Below are 25,639 nucleotides of genomic sequence, written 5' to 3'. Positions count from 1 at the left end.
GATGAGGGTCTGTATCTGTCCTTGGTGTTGGTGGCAGCTGGTAGTCACATAAGGGGATGGGAGAGTTGGAAATCTGACTTCATTTAACAAGTATATTTCTGAAGGACTTCTCTGTGCTAGGCATTAAGTCGGCATTGGAGGTATAATCAAATAGGGGCTCCACCTTCTGAGACTGTCAAATAAACGAAAGTCAAGGACTGAAGATAACATGCAGTACAACTGGGAAGTCTCAGAGGGTTGTGGGAGCTCAGGTGAGACACCTCAGAAGTACCTGGTCTGAGACACTTTAAAGTGTACTAGGCTTCCAGATAAATATATTCCAACCAAGAGAGTGTAAACGTTCAGGGAAGTGGACAGAAGTTCTGGAAGTCCACTTGGCTAGATCACAGTGGGGCATATGTGGGGCAGGAGCTTCTGGTGGTGTAAACTTGCTTCTGAGAGCAACTGTGATTTGGAGAGGGAACCCACAGGGGACTTAAGCTCCTAGAGCAGCACCTCCTGGAAAATAGCCCCATTTCGTACCATATAGTCAGCACTCCCGACTGTTAAGTAGCTGAAATAGACGGAGTTGGAGCAGGGTCTCGACGGCGATTTTCAGCGTTCCTGAATTGTCCATCCTGGAGGGTCCAGGAACTCTGCCCTGTCGGGGGCGTGTCCTAGCCGGCTGGGTGCGGCCGCCCCGGAAATGACGTGATGCCCCGCTGGCCGTGCGGAAGTGGAGATGGCGGAGCTGTATGTGAAGCCGGGTGAGCGAGGCGGGTGGGCTAGGGAGCTGGGTCCTCCCCTGGCCCAGGCTGGGGGCGGTTACCGTGTGGGGTGCGGACCCTCTGTCGCCCCCTCGGGCTCGCTTCACGTCTTCTCACTTTTGCAGGCAACACGGAGCGCGGCTGGAACGATCCGCCGCAGTTCTCCTATGGGCTGCAGACCCAGGCTGGCGGACCCAAGCGCTCGCCTCTCACCAAGAGGGTCGCCGCTCCCCAGGATGGATCCCCCAGAGGTGCGTGAGAGCCCTGTGTGCCGAGACCCCCCGAGAATGGGCTGTGCCGGGATAAGCTTGCCCCGCTAGCCTATTTTTCTCTTCTGAGGACTTACTGAGGGAGAGGTTGGAGTCCCAGAAAGGGGCTCGGTTCAGGCCTTTTTCTGAGCTCCTCTGAATCGATGGACGTGGATTTGGGTGGACTCCGGGACTTGGTGATGGACAGGGAGGTCTGCTGTGCTGCGGTTCATGGGGCCGCAAAGAGTCGGACACGACAGAGCGACTGAACTGAACTGTCTGTTGCCCAGGTTTGTCTCCAAAGAATCTGCTTTCGTTCTAGGTGACCTCATCCAGACTTACGGTTTTTAATGTAGTTTTTGTTACCAAATTATTTTCAAATTCTGTTCCAAACTTGGATCTTTTCTCGGAACCCCATGGTGGTACATCCATTTGTATGTTCTACCTCATCACTGGACTGTATGATAAGCATCTCAGACTTAACGTGTCATTCATGTAATCAGTATCATCTACTGAGCACCTGCTGTGTTTGAAGGCAAACTAGACAGCAGTGAACAAGACAAAAAGTTTTGTTTTCTTGGCGAAAGATGAAACTTTGGAGAAAGATGAAATGGTGGTAAGGACTCTGCAGAGAAATAAAACAGGGTGATGTGAGAGTCATTGGGTAACTAAGGTATCCGAAGGGCTGACATTTAAGCTGAAACCTGAAGGATTAAAAAGGCAGTCATGCAAAGATCAGGTGCAAGAGTATTCCAGGCATTAGAAACAGCTAGTGCAGAAGCCCAGAGGTAAGTTTGGCAAATTTAGACTAAAGGAATATCTGATGGCTAGAGCATAGTGGGCTAGGGATAGAGTTGAAGATGATCTGTGGCACTTTAAGGGCTTCCCAGGTGGCACCATGGTAAAGAGTCTGCCTGCCAGTGCAGGAAATTGAGGAAACACAAGTTCGATTTTTGGGTCAGGAAGAGCCCCTGGAATAGGAAATAGCAACCCACGCCAGTATTCTTGCCTGGAAAATTCCATGGACAGAGGATCCTGGTGGGCTACAGTCCATGGGGTTGCAAAGAGTGGGACATGATTGAGTGATGACTGATGTGACCCTGAATAGGGGGCTCAGATTCAGCTCTTTTCATCCCTCTATTATCCACACCTATAACATTGCAGAGTTACGATATAAATCAGTTTCTTAACCTTATCACTACTGGCCTTTTGGGCCAGATCATTCTTTTTTGTGAGGGATTGTCTTGTACATGTAGGTACATTGTAAGATGTCTGCAGCATCCCTGGCTTCTACTCACTGGATGCCAGTAGCACCCACCCAAAGTTGTGACAGTCAAAAGTGTCTCCAGAGGTTTGGAGGCAAAATCTCCCCAGATTGAGAAACACTGACTGACTTACATGTTTAAAAAGATCACTGTGTTTGCTCTGTGGAAAACAGATTTTAGGGAAGAAGTGAAAAAAACTATAACACAGGTAAAATATGATAATTTGGCCAGGGGTAGGAGTACTAGAGGTAGTAGTAATTGGATGGATATGGACAAAGTCAGTAGGAATGAGTAGATACAATAGGTGAGGTGAAAGAAGAGGCTATGTAACTTACATTTTTTCACTTGAGGAACTGGATGGTGTTCATTGATATGGGATAACTGGGTTTTGGCAGGGTAGGAGAAAAGCAAGATTTCTGTCTTGGCCATGTTGACTTTGGGCTGCTACTTTGGGGAGAGCTCTGGGCCTGAATTATAGAAATGTGTCACTATCATATGAATAGTATTTAATGTCATGAACTTGAGTGCAAAAAGTAAAGACAGGACTCAAGACAGAACCCTAGGGTTCTCTAGCATTTCAAGGTTGAAGAGAGAATTAGCAAAGGAGGCTGAGAAATGACCAGTGAAGTAAGAAAAGTAGAATTACTCTCTGGGAGAGAGTAGTATCTTGATTCAACCCTGATGAATGCTGCTGAGAAGTAAGTAAGATGGAGAAAAGGGACCACTTGATTTGACAGACGTAGCAATCACCAGTGATCCTAACAGAAGCATTCAGGAGTGATGAGAAGTAGGGCAGTACCTGAGGATGGAATGTGAGGTAAGGGAGAGTTCTGCGTGCTGATGGGATGGCTCAGTAGAGGGAGAACTGATTGCTCAGGGGAAAGGGATGACTGCAGGAGCAAAGCCCAGAGAAGGCAAGAGAGGTGGGTAGAGCCCAGCTGGAGAGAGAGCCTCTGGGAGAAGCGGGAGCCTTTCATCTACTAGAAGAGAAAGGAAAGTAGCTCCAGGTGCAGGTGGGTAGGCAGAACTGGTGGTGAGAAGATGAGTGTTCCTGTTTAATGACCTTTATTTTCTCGGTGAAATGTGAGGCAGGGTCAGAAGTAGACATCAAGGAAAGGAAAATAAAGGGAGAAGGTAGAAAAGTTTATAGGCGATAAGATGTGGAAATAATTGTTCTGAAGAGGAGAAAAAAGAGGCAAAGTATAGGATTTTCAGGCAGTGTTAGATGTTTTTTAAAATCTGTAGCTATGAATTTAAACCCATGCTCCCTGCAATTGAAGGTGGATTCTCAACCAGGGAGACCACCAGGGAAGTCCCTGTGTTGCTGCTGCTGCTGCTAAGTCGCTTCAGTCGTGTCCGACTCTGCGACCCCATAGACGGCAGCCCACCAGGCTCCCCTGTCCCTGGGATTCTCCAGGCAAGAACACTGGAGTGGGTTGCCATTTCCTTCTCCAATGCATGAAAGTGAAAAGTGAAAGTGAAGTCGCTCAGTTGTGTCCAACTCTTAGAAACCCTATGGACTGCAGCCCACCAGGCTTCTCCGTCCATGGGATTTTCCAGGCAAGAGTACTGGAGTGGGGTGCCATTGCCTTCTCTAGGCAAGTCCCTGTAGCTATATCAATTTAAAGGGAGTGATTTTAATGCACCTTGAAAATCTGAGTAACTGCGCTAGAGAGTAGGAGGGGTGGACACTGTTGTTGAGAACAAGGCAGATGATGAGATGCTGAAGGAGAGTGGTCACTGGAGGTGAGGTCAAATTGACAGACCAATTAGATGAATTATCATCCATGTGCATATTAATACATGAAAGTAATTTTTGACTTTTCTTCTCCAGTATTCTCATTTTTCATAGTGATTCTGCCATCGTGTCATCAAAGTCAGATACCAAGAGTCACTCTTGGCTCCTGTCTTTCACCCCCATTCCATCAAGATTTGTTCTGTCTCCTCCTAAATAAATCAGACCACCCCATTTCCCCTTGTCTACTCTCACTCTAGTCCCTGCCAGCCTTCTCTTTCCTGGACTGTTGTTAACCTCCCAACTGGTATCCCTGCCCTTCTTTACCTATTCTCATCGACTTTTCACAGACCATAAAGAGTGAACGCCATAAAACACAAGTTTAGTGACATTACCCCCTGCTTTTATAAACCTGGCAATGGTTTCCTGTTACCATTAATGGAGTAATAGCTCAAAACTGGGCTTCCCTGGTAGCTCAGCTGGTAAAGAATCCGCCTGAAATGCAGGAGACTCCAGTTCGATTCCTGGGTCAGGAAGATCCCCTGGAGAAGGGATAGGCTACCCACTCCAGTATTCCTGGGCCTCCCTGTGGCTTAGTCGGTAAAGAATCCACCTGCAGTGCGGGAGACCTTGGTTTGATCCCTAGGTTGGGAAGATCTCCTGGAGAAGGGCATGACAACCCATTCCAATATTCTTGCCTGGAGAATACCCATGGACAAAGGAGCCTGGTGGGCTACAGCCCATGGGCTCGCAAAGAGTCGGACATGACTGAGCGACTAAGCGCAGACAGCTCAAGACCAAACTCCTCCAAAGTCCTGCAGGGTCTGGACCCCTACTTACCTCTCCAGTGAAAGCTCATAATTTCTGTGTTAAGCATTTCTAGCCACACAGGCCTTGTTTCTGTTCCTTGAACATCAGGACTTTTCCCTTCTCTTGGGCACTGCCGTTACCTATACCCTCGTACTTGGTTCCTTCAACTCTTAATGACTGCATCTATCTCATCCAAGTTCTTAACTTTGTGAGCACTTTTTGCTACTCACTTTAGCAGCTGTACCTATATTCTTACACTTAATCATCGTAACCTTGTGAAATAAGTGCTGCTACTGTAATATCCCCATTTTATAGAAGAGGAACCCAAGCTCAGAGGTTAAAAGTAACTTGCCAGATGTCACATTGTGTTGAATTAGGGCAAACTTTGACATCACCTTAGAAGGCCTTCCTTGAACAGTCTAGGTAGGGTCCTCTACTACTATTCTGCTTTACCACAGCATCCATTTTTATTTCTTTGTATATAAGCCATATTTGCTTGATCCTGCTTTATCTTTTCAGTCCCTACCTCAGAGACATCTCCTGGGCTCCCCCCAATGGGGCCTCCACCTCCTTCAAGTAAGGCTTCCAGACCCCCCCAATTTGTGGGGAGCTGTCCTCCCTCCAGAACGGAGCCCATGGATTCCCCAGTCGTTGAGTCTGAGACTCTGCTGGAAGATGTACTGAGACCTTTGGAACGGGCATTGGAGGACTGCCGTGGCCACATAAAGGTAAGTGGGAAAGCTCCCATCAACAGCCAGATGCAGGTGTGGCTCCCAAAGGTAGACCCTCTGACCTGATGAGCAGTCTTAAAGCAAAGTAGAGTGGTCTTAGGCCCTTAGAATCCCATGGAGAGAGGAGCCTGGTGGGCTACAGTCCATGGGGTTGCAAAGAGTTGGACACAACTGAGCGGCTGACACTTTCACTTTCCTTATTGTAAAGCAACACTATAGAATTAATTTTTAACCATCTGAAAAACTCCAGAAATTTAAAAATTCTAGCCATACACACATTTTCCTTGAAAAGAGATCCATAGATTTCATCAGATTCTTAGTGGGGCCTCTAATCTTTTCGTAAAGAACCATAACTCAGATTGAGTATAAAGTTCCTGGGCCAGACAGAGCATGTGCTGCCTACCCTGCCCCTGCAGGGCTGGCAGCACTGACTTGGAGGGTGCTTCTGTCTCGCAGAAGCAGGTATGTGATGACATCAGCCGACGCCTGGCTCTGCTGCAGGAACAATGGGCTGGAGGGAAGCTGTCAATGCCTGTAAAGAAGAGGATGGCTCTGCTGGTGCAAGGTGTGGTGGGGTCCCTTGGTATAGCCTAACCCCTCATCCTGCCATGGTTGTCCGAGTTGGACTAGGTGCTGAGATTTTGACTGGGGGAGGGGGGAGGAGTGGCAGCTATATCTTTGGCTCCAGGTTGCTTGCTCAGCCCCTCTCTCTCCTCAGAGCTTTCAAGCCACCAGTGGGATGCAGCAGATGACATCCACCGCTCACTCATGGTTGACCATGTGACTGAGGTCAGTCAGTGGATGGTGGGAGTTAAAAGATTAATTGCGGTAAAGAGGAGTCTGTTTTCAGAGGAGGAGGCCAATGAAGAGAAATCCATAGCCACAGCTGAGCAGAACCAAACTGTACCAGGCATCCAGCATGACCTGTGATCCTGTGGGTTCCCCAGACTCATCTCACACCATCTCCTGTGCCTTGGCATGGGAGGCTTCTCTAACTTGACTCCTTTTTACCACTGGGAAGACGGTCTGCCCATGGGAAACTCTGGCCTGACCCATTTCTGGGGGAAGAGGTCTCACCTGGACCGCAACGAGGTTGCTTTATCATACCATATGCATTTCAATAAAAACATCTCAATATAGTGGGCCCTGGGTAGGAGAGATGAGCGAGCCCTTCATATGTTCCCTCTGGTGTCCTTGACTGCTCTGCTTCTTGTTTTCCTCTATTCATCATGAATGGCCTTGCTAAGCATGAGTAGATTATCACCTGGCACTTTCCCCCAAATTACATGGAAACATACATCCCTTTCTGGGCTGAGTCATCTATGTTTGGATGACTTTGTTTCAACATGGAAACAAAGGCTCAAATAGCATGGGGAGATTTTTTTCTCTTAAAAGGAGGAGACTGCTTATTTGCATTGCATCACCCTTGATGTATGCAAGTGCTACAGAGATTATAACATAGCTATATAAACTGAAGGTGAAAAGGACCAGATTGTTGCAATATGGGAACATGATTTTTCCCCATGGGGGCAGGGGAGGGGGAGCAGGATTATGACTCTTTATCTGACTCACCAAATAAGCTGCTGCCTCGGTTTGGGCCCTAAGGTCTTCTAACACTTTGAGGACAACAGAACCAGGTGGAAGGGGCCAGGAGGTTCACATCATGCTGTGAGAAGGGAGAGTACAGGTTTTCAGTGTTGGAATAAGGTTGGTACTTACAAGTAGGAGGCAGAAAAGGCATGGGGAGAGACCAAAGAAGGCTGTAGGCTGGGGCAGTGCCTCTTGTTTCCTGCTTTGAAACAACTAGGGAGGGACTGCTAGAGAGGCTGATTCCGGGAAGGGTGCTTCCTGGAAAGGCTTGAACTGCCCTCGGCAGGGGTCAGGCTATTGCTGTTTATGGTTTGGCAGCTCCTATGACCTGTCCCCAAAGTCTGCCTCAGGGTCTAATTGCTGTTCCAAGTGGGCCCAGAGGGAGCTAGGAAGGGACCTGGGACCTCTAATCCTAACCAGGTTTGCTGGGGCCCTTACATTATGGCTGAGCTGGGAAGATCAACATTGAGGAGAACACTGGAGCCAAGACATTTCTTTGAATGTTTACTAAGCAGTCAGAAAGTGACATTCTCCATTCCCCTGGCCCAGCCTCAGCTGTAACCAAGTGCCAGGGGTTGGGAGGAGTGGCTACAGACCAAAGAAAGTAGAGCTAAGGGCTTGGCAAGTTGCCTACTCCTATCCCTGGTCTAGCTGCCTCAGACCCAACATGGAGGCCCAGAACCAACATATCACCCCCTTCCAGATTAGATGAGGCCAGTAGGCCTTTGGATACCCCAGAGAAAGGAGGTAGCGGCAGCAGCGTGACGGAATCCTCTCATTCCACATGTGGTCATCTGCACTGGATCAGATGTCCATTCCAAACTGTTCATCATCTGGGGAGAGAAAGGGCAGGACTGGTTGCTGGGCTGGCAGTCTGTGGCTTCGGTGTTAGTTCAGACAGCCCCCTCAGAACTGACCCCCACCCCCAATCTACGTAATTGGGGCTTTTGGGTTCAAAGCCATATTAAAATTTTAGGGCCTGCTTTCCTTACCGGGTATCTCTTCCTCTGTCTCCTTCTGCTCCGTCAGCTCCTCTAGCTTGGGGGGTGGGGCTGTTGGAGGCGCTGTGACCCCGGGAATCTGGGGGAGGCAGCAGGGAGGCCTCCGGGCAGTGGGCGAGTTCTTGCACTCCAGCAGGAACTTTAGGTCGTAGATGATCCTGGTGCCTGTCAAGGGGTAGGGGCTAGGTAAGAGGCAGGAGCTTGGGTACAAAGCTGTTTGGGACCCCCAGACACAGGTCTTTTAGGTGCCAAGGGGTTACATCTCCCCTTTTCTTAAGGGCTACTGCTCTGCAGCCCAGTCAGGATCTCAGCTGACTAGCTCTCATAGCACTTGGAAGGCTTCTGGGCCTAACCAAGATGTGTCTGAGCACCATAGAGCAAGTGGGGCATCCCAGCTGGTCTAGGCAGGGTCTTTTGGTTTAGGGGAGCTCCAGGAGCACCACCAGACTTGGAGCTCAAGAACTTCTGGAGGTTCCTGTCCTCTGCTGGCTCTGAACTTCACCTATTTGGTTCAAAAGGTAGGGCCTAGCCCTTTAGCCCCAGGTGGATGAGGAAGCCGAAGAACAGATGTGAAGGCTAGTGCTGCCACCTGGGCTTGGACAGGGAGGGGCAGTGCTCCTCCTCTGAAACCCAGGGACAGGCTCTTCTCATCCTGACCCCTCCCAAGTCCTGTCAGGCTCAGCTCAGCCCAGAGGACTTGGCCCCTGCCATGTCCTCACAAGGCCCTACCTCTTCTCACTCCTCCCCTTTGCCTGCGTGGCAGGAACCCCTAAGTAGGTGTGATTCCAGGCTGCTCCACTAATCATGCACCAGGCAACCCAGCCAGCACAGCGGCCTAAAGCCCCTGCCCCCGACTGCCCCCACCTCCAGCCCCCGATCCCCACCATTTGCAGCTTTGCAAAACCCAGTTGCTTCCTGCTGAGGCCACACAGCCAAGGGGCCAAAGCTCCTGCTATAACTCCCAGGCAGCAATACTGGCAGGGGTGGGTGAACAAGGAGCCCAGAACCCAGGCCACAGTGATGATTTCCGCCCAGAGTCACCCGGAAAATAGGCAGAAGGCCATGTTGCATCACTTCCAGGTTTTAGGGAACCGAACATAGGTTCCAAGAACGCACCCCGCTAAAAGCTAAAATATGCAAGGGGGCCTGCACACAACTCCAGTCCCGCACCTCCCCGCCCACGTTCCGCGACAAGCACACGCAGGCCTGCCTGCTGCCTGTCGACCCTGGCCCGGCCCTCTGACCTCCGGGGGTTGCGGCGTATAGCGTGCCCCCGGCCCGCCCCCGGCGTGCTGCCGTAGCAGTCGGGCAGCCCTTCCCTGCCCCCATGAATCGGGCAGCTGGTGGATGGGGCATAGCGAACGGAAAGAGCAGGAAGGCAGTGGCTGGTGCTGAGGACGCTGAGCGCAGCCTGTCGCGGACTCTGCCTACCATGTGCGGTCGCAGCCACAACACCGGGACGACGTCACGGCGGGGGCGGGCCGGCCGTCACTCAACCCGAAGATCCCGCCCTACCCTCGTGGAAGCAAGCCCCAAACTCAGCGAAAGTTTGAGAGTGTCCCCGGACCTGCCCTGGCCTCCAGTTCCTCCTGGCCCCAAACAGGCCAGCCTGCTTTTGCCTATGAGCGCTGCAGTCACTCAGTCATTTACTATTTACTATTTCCAGCGGGTGCTGGGAACGCGTGAGGTATGGCACACGTTTTTTGCTTGTATTCATCCATTCCTCTCAACAGTTGGATAGTAAGACACTATTATTAGTTAAGTTACAAGTGAGGACACCAAAGCCCAGAGAGGTTACGTCATGGTTGGAAGTCATGGATCTTGTATTAGGAACAAGTATTCATACTTGAGTGTGTCTGATTTAAGTGTGTGCCCCTAAGCACAGCTATTATGCCCCCCATTAATCAGTTTCAGTACAGGGTTAAAGTGCCTTGATGGCCTGGTGCACAGACATTTGTTGTGGAGTAAGTGGACTGATTAAAGGATGAATAAAGGTTGGAAGATACAATAGGCCTGTTCTTTGATCTCTGCCACAGCTAACCTCAGTTCAGTTCAATCTCTCAGTCGTATCTGATTCTGCGATCCCATGGACTGCACGCCAGGCCTCCCTGTCCATCACCAATTCCTGGAGTCTACTCAAACTTATGTCCACTGAGTGAGTGATGCCATCCAACCATCTCATCCTCTGTCATCCCCTTCTCCTCCTGCCTTTAATCTTTCCTAGCTAACCTCACAACCTCAGAAAACTAAAGAAGGGCTGGGGGCTGGAGAGGAGGGCTTGGTTTTTTAGCCCTCTGGCAAGACAGAGTCTGGCTTTTTTTTTGGCCAAGTCTCCAAGCATGTAGGATCTTAGTTCCTCAATCAGGGATGGTATTCAAGCTCCCTGCAGTGGAAGCACTGAAGTGTGGAGTCTTAACCACTGGCCCAAGAGTGGCCTCTTAAAGGATTTTTTGATGTAGGCATGGTGATGTGAAAGAAGGCATGAAAGAGATGGTAAGAGAGTAAGTACTAAATTGAGTATACTAAAAATCTCAACTTGATCTAGTTTGCTGTTTGGCTTCCTCAAAATCAGTATATCCTTCACCAGTGTCCCCCTTCTCCTCCAGCCAATTAATTACAGGCCACCTGATTTCATGCATTTATCAGTATTACTTCAGCTTTGGCGTCACCAAATTTTCCTTCAGCTCTGATTTCTTTATTTATTAAAAAAAAAAAAAGACTATTTTACAAGTCACTGCTTCTCAAATTTTACTGTACACATAAATCACCTGGAGATCTTACTAAAATGAAGATTCTGATACAGTAATTAGAACTTGAAATTCTAGGCTTTTAATAAAATCCCAGGTGATGCCGACCCTTAGGTTTGCATGTCCTTAGAATCACACTTCAGGTAGCAAGGATATGAATGTTGTATTGTTCCAAAAAGGCTTTTGAGCCTCTTATAAAGTGGTATATACCTGAAAGAAGTGTTTTAATAATAAGTGCTGGAGCATAAGGCTTGGGATCAGATTGCGAGGAACTGTCTATGATAACTCAACTTTTAAGCAAGGTAAGTAGTCTAATGAGGAGAGTGGGAGATGGGATGGAGAATACTAAGACTGAAGGTGAAGACTCCAGCCTAGTGAAATGGGGTGGGCAAGAAGACAGTGGCTGCAAGGACGGAGAGAAGTGAAGGGGATCCAGATACACAGAGGAGTAAGGATAAGGTGACTGATTTAAGGGTAGGGTGGGAAGGAGATAAGCTAGGATAAGTCCCAGTCTTCTGACTTGAGAGTCTTGGTAGTTTATAGTACCAACTAATATAATAAGATGGAGAAGGCAATGGCACCCCACTCCAGCACTCTTGCCTGGAAAATCCCATGGATGGAGGAGCCTGGTGGGCTGCAGTCCATGGGGTCGCTAAGAGTTGGACACGACTGAGCGACTTCACTTTCACTTTTCACTTTCCTGCATTGGAGAAGGAAATGGCAACCCACTCCAGTGTTCTTGCCTGGAGAATCCCAGGGGCAGGAGAGCCTGGTGGGCTGACGTCTATGGGGTCACACAGAGTCGGACACGACTGAAGTGACTTAGCAGCAGCAATATAATAAGGAAAACAAGGGGAGGGGCATATACTATATTGGGGAGTATAAAATGTGTGTGGAATGTTCAGATGGAAAACACTGGAGAATGTTAAGTAAGGAGCCAGATGTACAGGTCTGAAGCTACAGAGGGAGAACTCTGGGCTAGTGATTCAGATTTGGGTGGAGTAAAATCTAAGGCTGTGGGATAAGATTCCTTGGGGAGAAGATACACCAAAAGAAGAGACCTGGGCACATCAACATTTCTTTAAGGGGTAGTGGAGGAAGAGGATTTCACCAAAGGAGACTGGGGAAGACCAGTGAGAGCAGAAGAACTACAAGACGAGTGTCAAAGGCTGTCAAGAAGGATCAGTATGGAAGTGAGGTCTCCCATCTATTAATCTCTTCTATAAAACAACAGCAGCAGTTACTACTACTACTATAAGACTACCACCAGAAGCTTACTTTTCTTGAGACACTGTGTGCTACAAGGGTTGGGGAACTAGAGAATAGGTAGTTGGATTTTAGAGAGAAAGCCAGATCCATTATCCATTCAACCTGCATGAAGGACCAAGAAATCAGAGGATTTTGTCAACACTTACTGACCATCAGAGTACAGGAGCTTTAAAAAGAAAAACAACTTAAACTCAGAGATCTGATTAAACCTGTAGGGAAATACCAGGTCTCTGCCACCAGGCAAATTACTGTGAACTAACATCAGAATCATTAAAATAAAACAGGAAGAGATGAAAAGCAATCACAAAATAGGTTTGCAATCTCATCATTAGATTTACAATCTTGTTTTCCAAATTAGGTCTTTAAGCTTAGGCTCCTGCCTTTATTGGATGTGGTCTTAACATACTTAAGTTTTGGATACTCAACCATTTCCTATCAGAGAGAGTGAAGGCAAAGTAACCTGTCAATAACATTGACACATGGTGACAAATCTTTGAGCATGAATAGAAAATGCAGCATTATTACAGTCTCTCACCCCAGGACAGGGTCCACGGGGAAGATGTCACAACCAGCCACATTTCTTGGTAGAAGAACTCCAGGGCTAGAGAACAAGATGTTCAGAGGCTGTTTTCATACAGTTTGTCTCTTCCTAGGTTTACAATGTGGTACAAAGGTCTTAAAACAGTGGGACAGAACTGTGTATACTAAGTAGTCCTCCCTGTCTGGCTTGAAACTCTAATATGATCAGCCTTTCCCCTTCTAAAAGTCACCTCAAACTAAGGATGGTACCTCCTATACTAATTTTGAGGTTGGGAAGACTTGGTGAGAATTTACAAGATGGAAACTATAGTTCCAGGTCCTGAGATCTCTTACCTCTGGTTGGGAGAGGCCACCATTGGCTGTCCAACTCTCTTCTTCGGTCTGGTTAGCTGAGGTGATGAAATTTCCCCTTTGAGAGCAGGGACTGAAGGAAGCAGACTGGCCTATAAAAGGGCAAGTCAGCACACTGTAGCCACAATAGGTTTAAAGGGTCTTAAAAACATCAATACTGTTATTGGTGGTGGGATTTTATTTTATTGAACACTACTTGAAATAAGTAGGTTCAGAAACCTTGATGATACAGTTTTATTTCTTGAATGAGCTGTTATTCACAGGGTTTGATCTATGCCTCGGCAGGATGTTCCTTTTATTTTTTCAGCAGGATGTTTCTTAATGACTTGAGGGCTCACTATGGGTGTGTAAGGTTTTCTTCTGCCTCCACTAAATCCCCAAAATCAATAATGGCTCTCACAACAGCAGGCTTTTGATTCCATGTAAGAACAAATAGTAGGGGCTCTCAAACCTCAGCAATGCATCAGATTCTAGCAGTCCTATACCGCATATTCTCATTCATGAGACAAGTAAATCTGTTAGAACTAGGAGACCCTTTTGAGTTCAGTTATACTAAATTTCATTTTCAGATGAGGAAAGTGAAGCCCAGAGATGAGAAATGACTTGCCTAAGGTCACACAGTATTGAGTAACAGAAATGAAAAGAGGATTTAGTTTTCTGAACTTGTTCCACTCTACCCACTCTGCCTCCCCACAAATCCCTTGTATATTTGAAAATAATTAAGTTCTTACCTGAGCTAGGTTTAATCCAAGGTTCAGGTTGGTAAAATAGCAGTAAAGTAATGCCAGGAAGAGGCAAGACAGAGGAAGAAGAGATTATAGCAGGCAAAATGTAGTGGGGAGTAGGTTACTGGGATTCAAATAGAAAAGAAGGCAGTACAGATAAAAGGACAGGAAGGAGGGTATCCTAAATAGCTGCTACAAACTGCACAGCTGCTATCTGTTCCTAATTCTCCTAGGGGGTTTCTTATAATTGTATCTTCTTCTTTTGGGTTCTAGTTCCTGACCTGAGATAAAGTTTCTCATTCTGTTGTCCTCAGGGTGTAGAAGATATTGGAAGAGCTCTTCCAAAAATTCAAATGTACTTTAATTAGTTAAGATAGAACACCACTTACTTTTTGTCCCACTGAATAGTTTACTTAATATTATCTCTCACTATATGTTTCATCAAGAGTAGTTCCATTCATTTCACTAATATTCGGTGATTTTTTTGTGGGGGGGGTGGTGTTATTAGTGATAACTGGATACAGCAAGATATGCAGGTGATCCTAGGGTTCCTTTGTTCCCCTCAAGGTGAGGAGGTCTCTTGAGACTACCTGATGTGGTTATTAAGCATTACAAAGGCAGTAGCTTCAACACCAGTGATAGTTTCTAAATCCAATCAAAATAGAAAATAAGAAATCTTTCATATGTAATATAATATAGAAGACAAAAGAACCAGGTATGTCTAACATAGAACAACATTGTGTATCTCATCTAGTGGTGGCTCTAGGAGGAAGGCAGAGAAGATTAAGAACTCCTGTTGGTATGAGAGTAGAAAAGTGTTTCTGGTATGGCTGTGCTCCTAGTTACTATTTTTCTGTGCAAGCTTCTTTGCCTTAAAGTGTGTTCTGGCTTCTCTATCAGTCTCCAACATTTTGTTTTCTTTTTTAGATTGCTTTTATCTAAGACCAAGTAATTCAACCACGTTACAACATGAACAAGTTGATAACTGTTCTTTTCATTTGGATAGTTTTTTTCTTCTCTATTGCATCAGATTCTTGGCATAGCCTATAGTTTGGCCAAAGCAATCCATTCCAGGGTTCCTGAGTTTAGTTTGTTGACCATATTGGCTCTTCATGAAACTAAGCTCAGAATTAGTCACATATTTATAAACATTCAGCTGATTTGACAATACAACAGAATTACATGAGTCACCCCACCCCCTCCTATGTCCCAACTCAAAACTTAAACACCTATAACCAAAATAAATCTTTAGATTAAAAAGTCAGGAAGCACAAAAGGAGTCTGAAGGGTGATCTGGGTGTCTTAAGTTTGTTCAGTGTCATCTGACTGAAATCCTACTGTTCTTATTAACATATTCATGATCCACAAAGAGCTAAACCTTTTAATGGCCTATCTGCTAAAATCAGATAGGATACATTACAGGGGCTTGAAACATTCTCACTTATAAAAATATATGCAAGAAAACCAAAGAACAAGGAAGTTTAACAGAGTAAGTATACAACTTATTCTAAAAGTGCTTTTGCAAGGCAATCTAAGAATGAACTCTAAAGTGTAAAATGTGAGAAGACTATTACAAATATAGTATTAACAACTTGGTTCAATATGATTGTGGATTGGGCAGTACCTGCATGACCACTGAAAGGATCACACCCCACTTCTAAACACTGTTCATCTTTTTATTGAATATCTGGTAAATATTTCACATTAATACAGGCTACATTAAGTAGAGCCACTATATGACAAGAAATTTACTCAACTTTTTCCTTTTAAGTATGTAAACAATTGTACATGTATTTACCACCCTAAAAGGTTGAAATATGTAATCATCTAATTCTTTTCTGCATACAAGTAGCATTCAGTATGTTTAGCCCAAAGCACTAATTTCAAAATGGCTAAACTAACCAGAGAACATAATCAGGTGGTTAGGAAATCAATTTGTTCTTATACAAGGGGCAATCAAATTTCCATTGCTAAAGCCTCAGAGAAAATTTCTTAGGCACATTAAAAAAAAATCCCCAGGGTTCTTCCAAGGTCAAAATTTCTCAAACAAGGCTAAAGAGTAAGACCTTCTAACTTAGTTGACATATTTGAGATGCATGTTTCCAATATGAGGTGCCCACGTGCCAGGCCAAATCTGAAAAGGGGGAGGAAAAATTGGAATTTCTAATTAGGAATCTTTAGACATTTACAAAACGAATATATAAATGCAATGGCAATTCACTGTTTCTGCCTAGAAAGAATACAGTACATGAAACAAAATGTTAAGTAGCATTATCTTGATACTGAAAAACTTAATTCAGATCAAGGTGGTAAGATGTCTTGACTTTTGATATTCAGAACTTGTATTACCCAAAGAATTAAAAGGATGACATGATAAATCTGAAAAATAAAAGAGCATTAAGTTCATTTTACCTGCTGGGCATCAGTGCATTCAGTTGAATTTTGAATAACTTTTATCATAGGGTTCCAAGAAGGATCTGGGTTGTGAAGTCCATTAAACAGAGGGCCTCCTGGAACATCAGCAAGCTGAGGATGGGAGGGTATTATGGTGCCTCCATACATGGAAATTGGTAGACCCTAAAACAGCAGAATGGTGTAATCATAAAGTGACTGTAAATGATGATTCCATAATACCAGCATAGATCTCTCTCATTTCCCTTCATTCAAAGAACTCCAGAGTATGTACAGCACCATTGTACAGTGTTGAGAAACCGAAAGTAGTTATCTACGTCAGCAACACATTTTCACTGAGAATAGAGAAAACAACTAAACCCAATATTCAATGATTGGGAAATTTCCAATATTTTATGAACATATAATACCCCAACTTTTCCACATTTTAGATTTACTTAAGCTTGTGCTAAGAAAAGGGAATTCTACACGATAGCTTGCAGCCACAGTCTGGCTTTACGGCAACCTGGAAGCTCTCAGAGCAGACAAGAGCGCAATGGTGAGCTCAGAGCCAGCTTTCCAGAGAGGGAGAGGCCTCCCTTCTCAGCTGTGGCAGCCAGATGCAAAGCAGCAAAAGTCAAATCTTCCAGGTTTGGAAAGAAGATGGCAGCATCTTCAGGATAGTTCGAGGACAAACTAACATAAACAACATAACCCACTTTTGAAAATAGATAAAAGATCTGACAAATTCATAGAAACAAACTAGTTATAACCAAAAACGAGAATTATTTCAGTACAAATTACTCCTTAACATGTGACTACATTGGCTGGCAAAGTGTTAAACAAGTACAATGATGTTTGTCAACTCACTTTAGAAAAATCCACAAAACTGCTTGCCATAGGCTGATGAAAAATGTTAGAGGGGGCTACCATTCCAGAATCATCTCTCTCCATTGGCTGATGCTGAGAGAATGTGCTTGGGTCTGACAATTGTTGATGCATTGGATGGTTCCCTATCACAGACTGTGACCAACCTGATAACCCTTCTATAAAAAGAATTGAAATCAAGAGTTAGATATTTATCTGGATAAAATAACAAAACATTACCACTGGAGTTTTTCATACTAAATTTAATCAAAAGCATTCCTTTGATAGCTCAGGACACATTCATAAAAATCTTTGCAATCCAAAAAAAAACCAAGTTCCTGTAACTGGATGTAGTCTTCGGAATATCCCAAACACTCTACCTTGTCCTTCAAAAGATTAAATGCTATCTGAAAGAAATCAAATGATTGTCCCATTCTCCAATGAAAAGCTTAAGAGGGAAAGGAAGTATGCTTTGAATTTTTAATTTCTAATTAACTATTTATTATATTTATTACTATCATACACATTACATCTATTATTAATATATAACCCAAACTAACATTCCAGACTTTGAGACTGGACTGGGCTCCTCAAAGGTTTAAACAATCCTACTGGTTAAGTGTAGGAATTAAGCTTATTTAGATAAGGAACTAAGTTTAAAAGGCAAAATCTCACAATTTACTCGATATCCCTCCAGACAGAGGGCACTATAACTGTACCTGACATGGCATTGACACCAAATGACCAGATTCCACTGTGTCCAACAGGAGCGACAAAACCGGTTCCCACAGGGGCTTGTGCGACAGACCCTCCTTGTCGAATTCGGGCTAGTCTCTCTGTTCCAATGGGGGGAGGGATTTTTCGATCCTGACTGGCACTGCCTCCTTTTGGTTGGCCCAATGTTGGTGGGGCAGAAGTGGCTGAAAGAGGTGAAGATGATCCCGAAGAAACAGATGGAATAGGAGAGTCACCTGGTGGCAAAATATTTCTCTATTGTTTTATTACATATAAAAATTCAAATTATAAAAATATGAGAAACCTTGTTGGAAAGATCTATTCCACAATACAGGTTCTGGAAAGAAAATTTTCATTTTGCAAGATCATTCAAATGAAAATATATGAGTTATATATACATTATCCTATACTACTACTGCCTGAAGCAAGTACAAATAGTCTAAATTTTTTTTTTTAATTGAACTGAACAAGGCTAGAAAGGAAGAAGGCCCTATTTATTCTTGCTGTAGTTCTTTTGTCAAAGGACCAATATTCACTGACTACCTCATGATGCTCATTAAAAAAAAAATCAAATCCTGTTCACATCCTTTTAGAACTTCATCTATTCTAAATATTGAAATAAGTCAGAACAGGGGAATATTTTTACTTATAAATGGCAATACAGTTTCCTCAAATGTAAAAATAAATGAGGAATCATACCAAACTGATTAGATATTTAAATACAACCATTTCACAATACTGTCCTCAAAGCATCTTATAAAACTACTTCCCTTTTTTTTTTTTTTTTTAAACTCAAGGCAGATATACTGAATGAGTTAATAACAAATGATGCTTAGATTGCTATAAAGTAACTAGATCCTTAGGTGGTGGTTTGGATACTAAAAGAGGTGACTCTTGATAAAAATGCCATGGTTCATCAGAAAATAGAGGATACAAAAAAGCTGAACTCAAACCAAGAGGGTAAGCAGCTTCTTCCTCAGTTTCTCTCTTTTCTTTGTACCTCTTTTCTTGATCCAAGTCTCAGTGTAACTTCAAGTCTGGCTTGAAAGAATAGCCTGACCCTTCTCAAGTTTTCTATCCTATAAACGACTGATAATTTTTGACATGACTGCAATACAAACCTTGGGTATTTGCATATAACTTAGATTACTTAAAATTACAATATGGTGTTCCCTATAACAAATGATTTAATAACTTATTAGAGATTCTTTGGGACGATTTCCTCCAGGATTCCTACATGAGTTTGAGGCGCTCGTCCAAGGGTGGGGAGAAAAATGTTGTCTGTTGAAACTAGGGGTCCCAACAGGAGCTGGCCCTTGCAGGAAAACCCGAGTTCCTGGTATGCTGGAAAAACTTGTCAGAGGAGCAGAAGAGGAAGATGGGGAGCTGCCTGATGGGTCAATGGACGGTAATCCTGAAATAAAACAGGTCCAAGAAATCAAATTAGCTAAGGCTTTAAAAAATGAAAGTCCAAAGTTTACTTAATTCCTCTTTAAAAAAGAAGAAAGCACACAGTTTATTCTGTGGATCACAGCAACAAGAATCCATTTATACCACACTGTATGTCCCAAACCCATTTTTTTTTCTTGCAGTCGAGAAGAATACCTCAGGCAACACTAGATATAGAAAGTCCAGTGTTTAGGAATGGCAGTTACCTGGAGTATGTTTCAGATAAATCTCAAAGCCTTCATTGGAGGGGATATGAAATGACAACATGTTGTGACTAAGTGTTACCTATTACTTGGAAGAATAGCTGTTCATCTCTATAATTATAGTCATTCCCTATGCAAAATGAATAACAATCTACCAATTTTTTTCTTCCTGACAAGGAGGAAAAGCATACTATTAAACTAAAGATAATTTCAGAACTCCATCTTACCAAAAAAAGAAAATCAAAAGTTGCAAACTACATCAAAATTTCTATCAATATCTAGTTTATATAAGTCTGAATTTGATAGTCTTCTCAAATTCCATTGCTTTCTCTGGAGAATATAGTAGGGAAAGAGGGCAAGGATCTGGAAAAGGATTATAGGTGCTCATTTCATTTCAGGAAAAAGTAGTTAACATCAACATAAAAAATTCAAAATTCTCAGGCAGGTCTTTAGTATATTCACTGGGTTGTACAACCATCACCATAGTCAATTTTAGAACATTTTTGTCCACACTAAAAGAAAATGTATGCATTACCTGTCACTCTCCATCCTCCTTTACCTGATCCATATCTGAACCTTTAAGCAACTACTAACATTTTTTTTTCTCTCTAGATTTGCCTATTCTAGAAATTTCATATAAAAAGAATTATACAATATGTGGTCATTTGTGACTGGCTTCTTTCACTTAGCAAAATGGTTTCAAAGTTTATCTATGTTGTACCACAAATAACTACTCCATTTCTTTTACTTTATCTCATAATATCGAATATACATTATACTGAGAATAATATCTTCTTATATAGATACACCACATTTTGTTTTCCATTCATCAATTGATGGACATTGGATTGTTTCCACTTTCTGGCTATTATGAATGGTGTTGCCATGAGGATACCAGTTTTTGTGTAGGCATATGTTTTCTCTTGGGTATACATAGGAGAAGAATTACTGGATCATATGGTAACCCTTTTTAATTTCTTAAGGAACTATTTTTCCAAAGTGGCTGTAACATTTTAAATTTCTGCCAGCAGAGTTTGAAAGTTCCAATTTCTCTACATGCTTTCTTGTTTTTTGAAAGAAGGTCAACGAAAGAAACCACCCAGGCAGTTAAGAAATGAAGCCAAGCTTAATCAATCCTGGACCCTGGAATGAAGGTCAAGGATTAATGCTTGCTTTAAAAAAAAAAATTGTTTTTTAATTAGTAATAAGTAATTTTGATGTTACAGATCTGAATAATAAGGATCCCAAACCTGGTTTACTACCAAATTAGATGGATGATTTCCTTGACTTTCTTTCTTCCAGCCATTCATAATCTGTACATCTTCTGGGATATAGTATTAGAGTGCAAAGAGCTCAAACACTGGAATATGAAAGATCTCAAGCTCAACTCTAGCTAAGGCATCTAAATTCACATATTAGTTACTGCCAGTCACGTGAAGGACTAATTTAAAAATTAATTAAATTTTACCACAGTCTGAGCATTGGCAATGAGCTCTTCTTTCATCCTGGGGCCTCTGAAAACTTTATTAGTTTTGACCAAAATGAAAAGTTAAAATAGCACCTATTTATAGAAAAAAAAATCCTGGAGAATAATATTTTTGGACCACAGATGGTCTTATGTAATATTTATTTTTATTTGAAAGATGATATAACAGCTATGTTTTCCTGAAAAGTAAATGGAAACGTATCTGATAGAAATGCTAAGGCTCACAAATTTTAGTAAACTCACAAAGTTTAGTAAACTCACAAATTTTAAACAACTTAGATCAGTTTATAATTAATAAAATGGAAATGGGCTCTGGGAAGTTTTCCAACTGGAAAAAAAATGCTAAATAAGTGGCACTATCACTTCTTACCCCCATTCTAGGTCAGCCACAATTTCTAATTTGTTTTTTAGCATTTATTAGAGCAGATTGGACTAAATCAGAGCATTATAGAGCAAACTGGAACAAAATTTTGGCCCTTAGACTCTGGAAAATAGATTCTGGCTTTCCAAATATCTTTGAACCACCACTAGCCTCTTATCTTTCCAAATCTTTCTTATACTGCTTCAGTAGCTAATTTCTAATTTCAAGGAACAAAGAGCTGATTTGAAATTGTTTTTTAAAAGTAAGAGCGCATACACGACTGGATCTCTTCAAGCAGCTCCATCTACTATAAATAAGATGGGTTAAGACATCATTTAATATTCATTCTGAGCACCCATGACTGAAAACAAAGAATGTAGATTATGAATTGTAATCCAACATTTTTAAATCTAAGAAATGCAAACACTCACTTTGATTTAAAAAATGTCTGTGAATTTGGAATCCTTGAAGCATCCTATGGGTCCCTTTTATGAATATCTTATATCAATTCTAAGAAAATGAACTGACATAAGGTGTAACTTCCTTGATAACAGGTACAGAGAGATCATAAAAAAGAATATAAAGCAGTTCATATTTGAGTGACTAACCTACAACTAGTTTTTTGTCCACTCAATCAGCAGTCATTAAGGGGTCTTTACTGTTTATGATAACACCCTTATTTCTTCATGATCATGCAATAAATATTATGTATAAAATAAATGCTTTATTATCTTTGGAAGGTTAGATTATGTTGTTAAAGCCCCAAATTGCGCAGTCATGATAGTTACAATAACTTACCAACTGGACTAGTAGAAACTCGCTGGGAAGGTGATCTGAAGCCAGGTGCCTTGGAATTGTCAGGGTGCACGTTCTCCAAGTGTCCAAGTACAGAGCTACCCAGAAATGCTGACTGAACAGTGAAAGAGGCATCTGCAGCAACTCGTGAGGACAGAGGACCATCTCCCCAACCCTGGTTAGCTGGCACCTGACTGCTATCAAAGAGACTACTGAAGTGATTGAAAAGCGTGGCCGGGCCAAACGTAGGTGGCAAAGATTTATTTGCTGGGTTAATGTGCATCTGAGAACCATTCATAATGTTCATGGCTGAAGAAAGCTGCACTGTAGCTGGTGGGCCTTGAGGTGGTGTTAAAGGAACTGGATTTGTAACAAAAATGGACTGGGGATCCTGGTGTATAGTTGCATTTGGTACCACTGAGTAGAAAGAACCTCTGGGTTGCAATCGATGAGAAACTCGAGGTGCTGGTACAGCTAACTGAGGTAAATTACTGGTATCCTGATTATCAGCAGCAACCAATCTAGGTGATGCTAAAGTCAATGGAGCAGGTTCTGAATTAGATGCAAAAGGCATTGACATAGGACTTAAATCAGACACACTGGATGGCTGTGCTTCCTCCTGTGTGTTATTGGACAGAGGAGTGGGACTACCAGATGGGTGAGTTTCTGGAGCTCCTGGGGTGTTGCTGGCAGAGCTACTGCAGCTGTTGGCAGTTGAAGAGGGGGGACACAGGTTTGCCGTGGACTGGTCCTGTGTTGACAGTTTCTCTTTGGGGGCAGGCATGGCAGAGAAAGACTCCATCTTTTGTGAAGAAAGCTGTGCTTGAGAAGTACTTGCAGGCAGAAATGTGGTGGGAACTTGCCCACTAGTGATAGGTGCAGAGGAGACTGAAGGCAGGGAACTACAAGTGCTTGTCATAGAAGTAATCACTGTTGCTGGAGGGCTTGTCTTAGGCACACAGGCAAACAGCTGCTTTCTGACTGATGAAGGAGTCCGGGTATTAGTCACACACAGTTGCTGACTGGCAGCAACTACAGAAGAGACAGTGATAGGGCAACTGGCAGTAGCTAGTCCAGTAGACTCTGACGGTAGAACAGTTCCGTTCTGGTTAGGTAGACGGCCTGTATTATTATGCTTTGGAGAGCTGTTTGTGTTGCCAGGATTCACAGGTCTCACTGGGAATGGTCCCCAAGTGTTAGGAGAGGGTGAGAAGGTTCCTCCAAACTGGGCCATGGGTAAGCGAGGATGCCGAATCTGTTGCATGGTTTGAGCAGCCAACAGGGCAAAATGCGGGTGGGGATAAGCTAAGGGCAGAGAAACTGGGAAAGAAGAACGTACATTTGCTGGAACGTTCTTATTAAGTTTATTAGTGGGCTGGAACGTAGATAATGTTGTTGCCTGTGAAGTTACCAGACTTGGAGCACCCAAAGGAAATGCATTTTTACTGGAAGCTGCTGTGGTGCCTACTCCAGATGAGAAGTTTGCATGAATGGCTTTGATGCTGGCAGGTGTTCTGATATGGTTTTTAGGAATCAAGTCTTCCAGTTCCTTAGCAGGATCTTGAATAAGTGCATTAATAAGTTGAACTGCAGATCTTGTTGATTCTGTACCACCCCTGGGGAGAAAACAAACAAAAAACAAAACAAGATCAAAATCATAAAAAACTAGGTAATCTTTACCACGAATTAAAATTCTGATAGTACCATGGCTAAGAATAATGTGCTTCTAATACAGTTTAACTTCCTCACAGAACTAAATATATATATATATATATATATTTCATAATCACCTAATTGTGATCATTCTCTCGCCATTCTTATCTTTTTGTTTATCCACATCAATGTGGGCACCAGTAACATCTTGAATTGCAGTGATGTTGCATCCTCCTCTTCCCATTATTCTGGAAACCACTGAGGCTGGAACAGATAATTTTTTTGACCTATAAAATGAAGACCACATACATGAGCATATGAAACAAAAATATTTATTAAAAAAACATGTCTCAAAAAAAAAACATGTCTCAGTAAGTATGTTCATGAGTATCTGGAGAATAGTATTTATCAAACCTTAAAGAGGAAGTTATTAGAGGCTTTTATTTAGAAACTGACCTCTTATACTGAATTTAATTTAGTAAAGATGAAAAACACATTGCCATTTGAAAAAAATTATACTTAAGTCACTCACGATCTCAGCATTCAAACTATCACATGTTAACTGAATGGCAATGATCATATATATTGATACTTTCAAAATTAAAATAATGCATACCACATTGTTAAACTCTATATGAAAATGAGTACAGGCAGGTTATCAGTTTCAACGACTTTACTAAGCAATAAGCCTCGGAGTTGAATTACATAAAAAACAACTCACAAGTGTATGAATTCCACTTGTGTGAGGCATGCGAAGAGTTGATTCATTGGAAAAGATCCTGATGCTGGGAGGGATTGGGGGCGGGAGGAGAAGGGGACGACAGAGGATGAGATGGCTGGATGGCATCACTGACTCGATGGACGTGAGTCTCAGTGAACTCTGGGAGTTGGTGATGGACAGGGAGGCCTGGCGTGCTGCGATTCATGGGGTCGCAAAGAGTCGGACACGACTGAGCGACTGATCTGATCTGATCTGAGGCAAGTGGAACTAGAGAGAACACCAGAGGCTGACACTGGGATCTGACAAGATGGCCTGGGTCTCTTGCAGGATTATTGTGGAAACTCAGTGTTTGCTGGCAGAACCAAAGGAAAGCAACATCCATTATTTTCATGTGGTCACTGCTGACTGTCAAGATTACCCCCTTGAAGATTCCACCCTCAAACTTTGAACTATACCGTCCAGAAGAATACCCAGTTGCAGACTCTAAAATACATTTCATGATCAAAATTTAATATCCCAATGTAGACAAACTGGGAAGACTAGACATTTTGAAAGCTAGAGCATAGACTAGGCCATAAATAGTATAATACTTAAATCAATCTAATTATTAAGTGCACATCATTTCTCCTGTTCTGCCAAGACTTCTTCCTTTTTTGTTTGCTTCTAATGGACAAAAAGTCTTAGAAAAATTATACAATAAAACTTCAGACATCTTAGTCCTTTGGTGATAAAGTGCACACTAGTAAATCTGTGTCTTGTCCTAATTCCCTGTTGTAAAGCATGAGCAGAGGCTTGAAATACCTTCTGGATTGTGTGAAACATTTTAAAGCACTGGTCCCCCTCTGTTTTTATTCATCATGGTTTAAGTATAGAGCAGTGTGAATAAAGAGAGTTGTCAAAGTTAGCTGCAGGGGTGTTTCTATTTGTCTTTATTTTTTTGAAGGAGAAGGAAGTTTTAATTTTATGAGCTCTTTCCCCACCTTTTACAGTGATCTAACTGCATTAGTTAAAAGTAGACAACGATTCTTTAGTGAACTCTATGTAGATGAACAAACTTGCCTGACTCAAAATGGGACCATTAAACAATATCATAGCCCTAATAACATTGTGACTTTGCTGTCAAGTGAATCTCTCTTAAGAAGTTTGTGACCTTTTTGTATGATTTGTCTGTAAACTGTTATATCTTATGCTTTAATAAAGTATTTTTTGTTTTTCCTAAA

The 25,639-nt window shown here is 42.9% G+C and overlaps 2 protein-coding genes across 14 annotated transcripts in view; one reads left to right on the top strand and one right to left on the bottom strand.

The window, feature by feature from the left end:
• Positions 1 to 34: 34 nt before the first annotated feature.
• SRA1 (steroid receptor RNA activator 1) lies at positions 35 to 25,639 on the top strand. Of its 4 annotated transcripts, XM_070793708.1 has the most exons (6): positions 35 to 251; positions 599 to 746; positions 872 to 997; positions 5,324 to 5,532; positions 5,992 to 6,100; positions 6,224 to 6,674. In XM_070793708.1, the coding sequence occupies exons 2-6, from the start codon at positions 722 to 724 to the stop codon at positions 6,463 to 6,465; spliced, it is 711 nt and encodes a 236-aa protein (XP_070649809.1). In that variant the 5' UTR covers positions 35 to 251; positions 599 to 721; the 3' UTR covers positions 6,466 to 6,674. The 4 variants fall into 4 exon arrangements, with proteins under 4 accessions (XP_070649809.1, XP_070649808.1, XP_070649810.1 ...); XM_070793707.1 differs by having other exon boundaries at positions 35 to 746; XM_070793709.1 differs by lacking the exons at positions 35 to 251; positions 6,224 to 6,674 and adding an exon at positions 24,747 to 25,639 and having other exon boundaries at positions 686 to 746.
• ANKHD1 (ankyrin repeat and KH domain containing 1) overlaps positions 7,617 to 25,639 on the bottom strand; it is a 112,585-nt gene continuing 94,562 nt past the window's right edge. For 3 of the 10 annotated variants that reach the window (XM_070793692.1, XM_070793700.1, XM_070793694.1), the window contains 9 exons: positions 23,836 to 23,985; positions 22,049 to 23,661; positions 18,989 to 19,165; positions 17,736 to 17,987; positions 17,020 to 17,195; positions 16,171 to 16,335; positions 13,016 to 13,125; positions 8,118 to 8,291; positions 7,617 to 7,958 (listed from right to left, as the gene is read on the bottom strand). In XM_070793692.1, coding sequence (XP_070649793.1) covers positions 7,955 to 7,958; positions 8,118 to 8,291; positions 13,016 to 13,125; positions 16,171 to 16,335; positions 17,020 to 17,195; positions 17,736 to 17,987; positions 18,989 to 19,165; positions 22,049 to 23,661; positions 23,836 to 23,985 — 2,821 coding nt within the window. In that variant the 3' untranslated portion in view covers positions 7,617 to 7,954. Of the gene's footprint in view, positions 7,959 to 8,113; positions 8,292 to 13,015; positions 13,126 to 15,413; positions 15,893 to 16,170; positions 16,336 to 17,019; positions 17,196 to 17,735; positions 17,988 to 18,988; positions 19,166 to 22,048; positions 23,662 to 23,835; positions 23,986 to 25,639 lie in introns of those variants that run through there. The other 7 variants (XM_070793693.1, XM_070793695.1, XM_070793698.1 and 4 more) reach the window with 5 other exon arrangements.

Source organism: Bos indicus, chromosome 7 (genome assembly GCF_029378745.1).
Source record: "Bos indicus isolate NIAB-ARS_2022 breed Sahiwal x Tharparkar chromosome 7, NIAB-ARS_B.indTharparkar_mat_pri_1.0, whole genome shotgun sequence".
Taxonomy (NCBI): domain Eukaryota; kingdom Metazoa; phylum Chordata; class Mammalia; order Artiodactyla; family Bovidae; genus Bos; species Bos indicus.
This window is presented reverse-complemented; position numbering and strand designations above follow the sequence as displayed.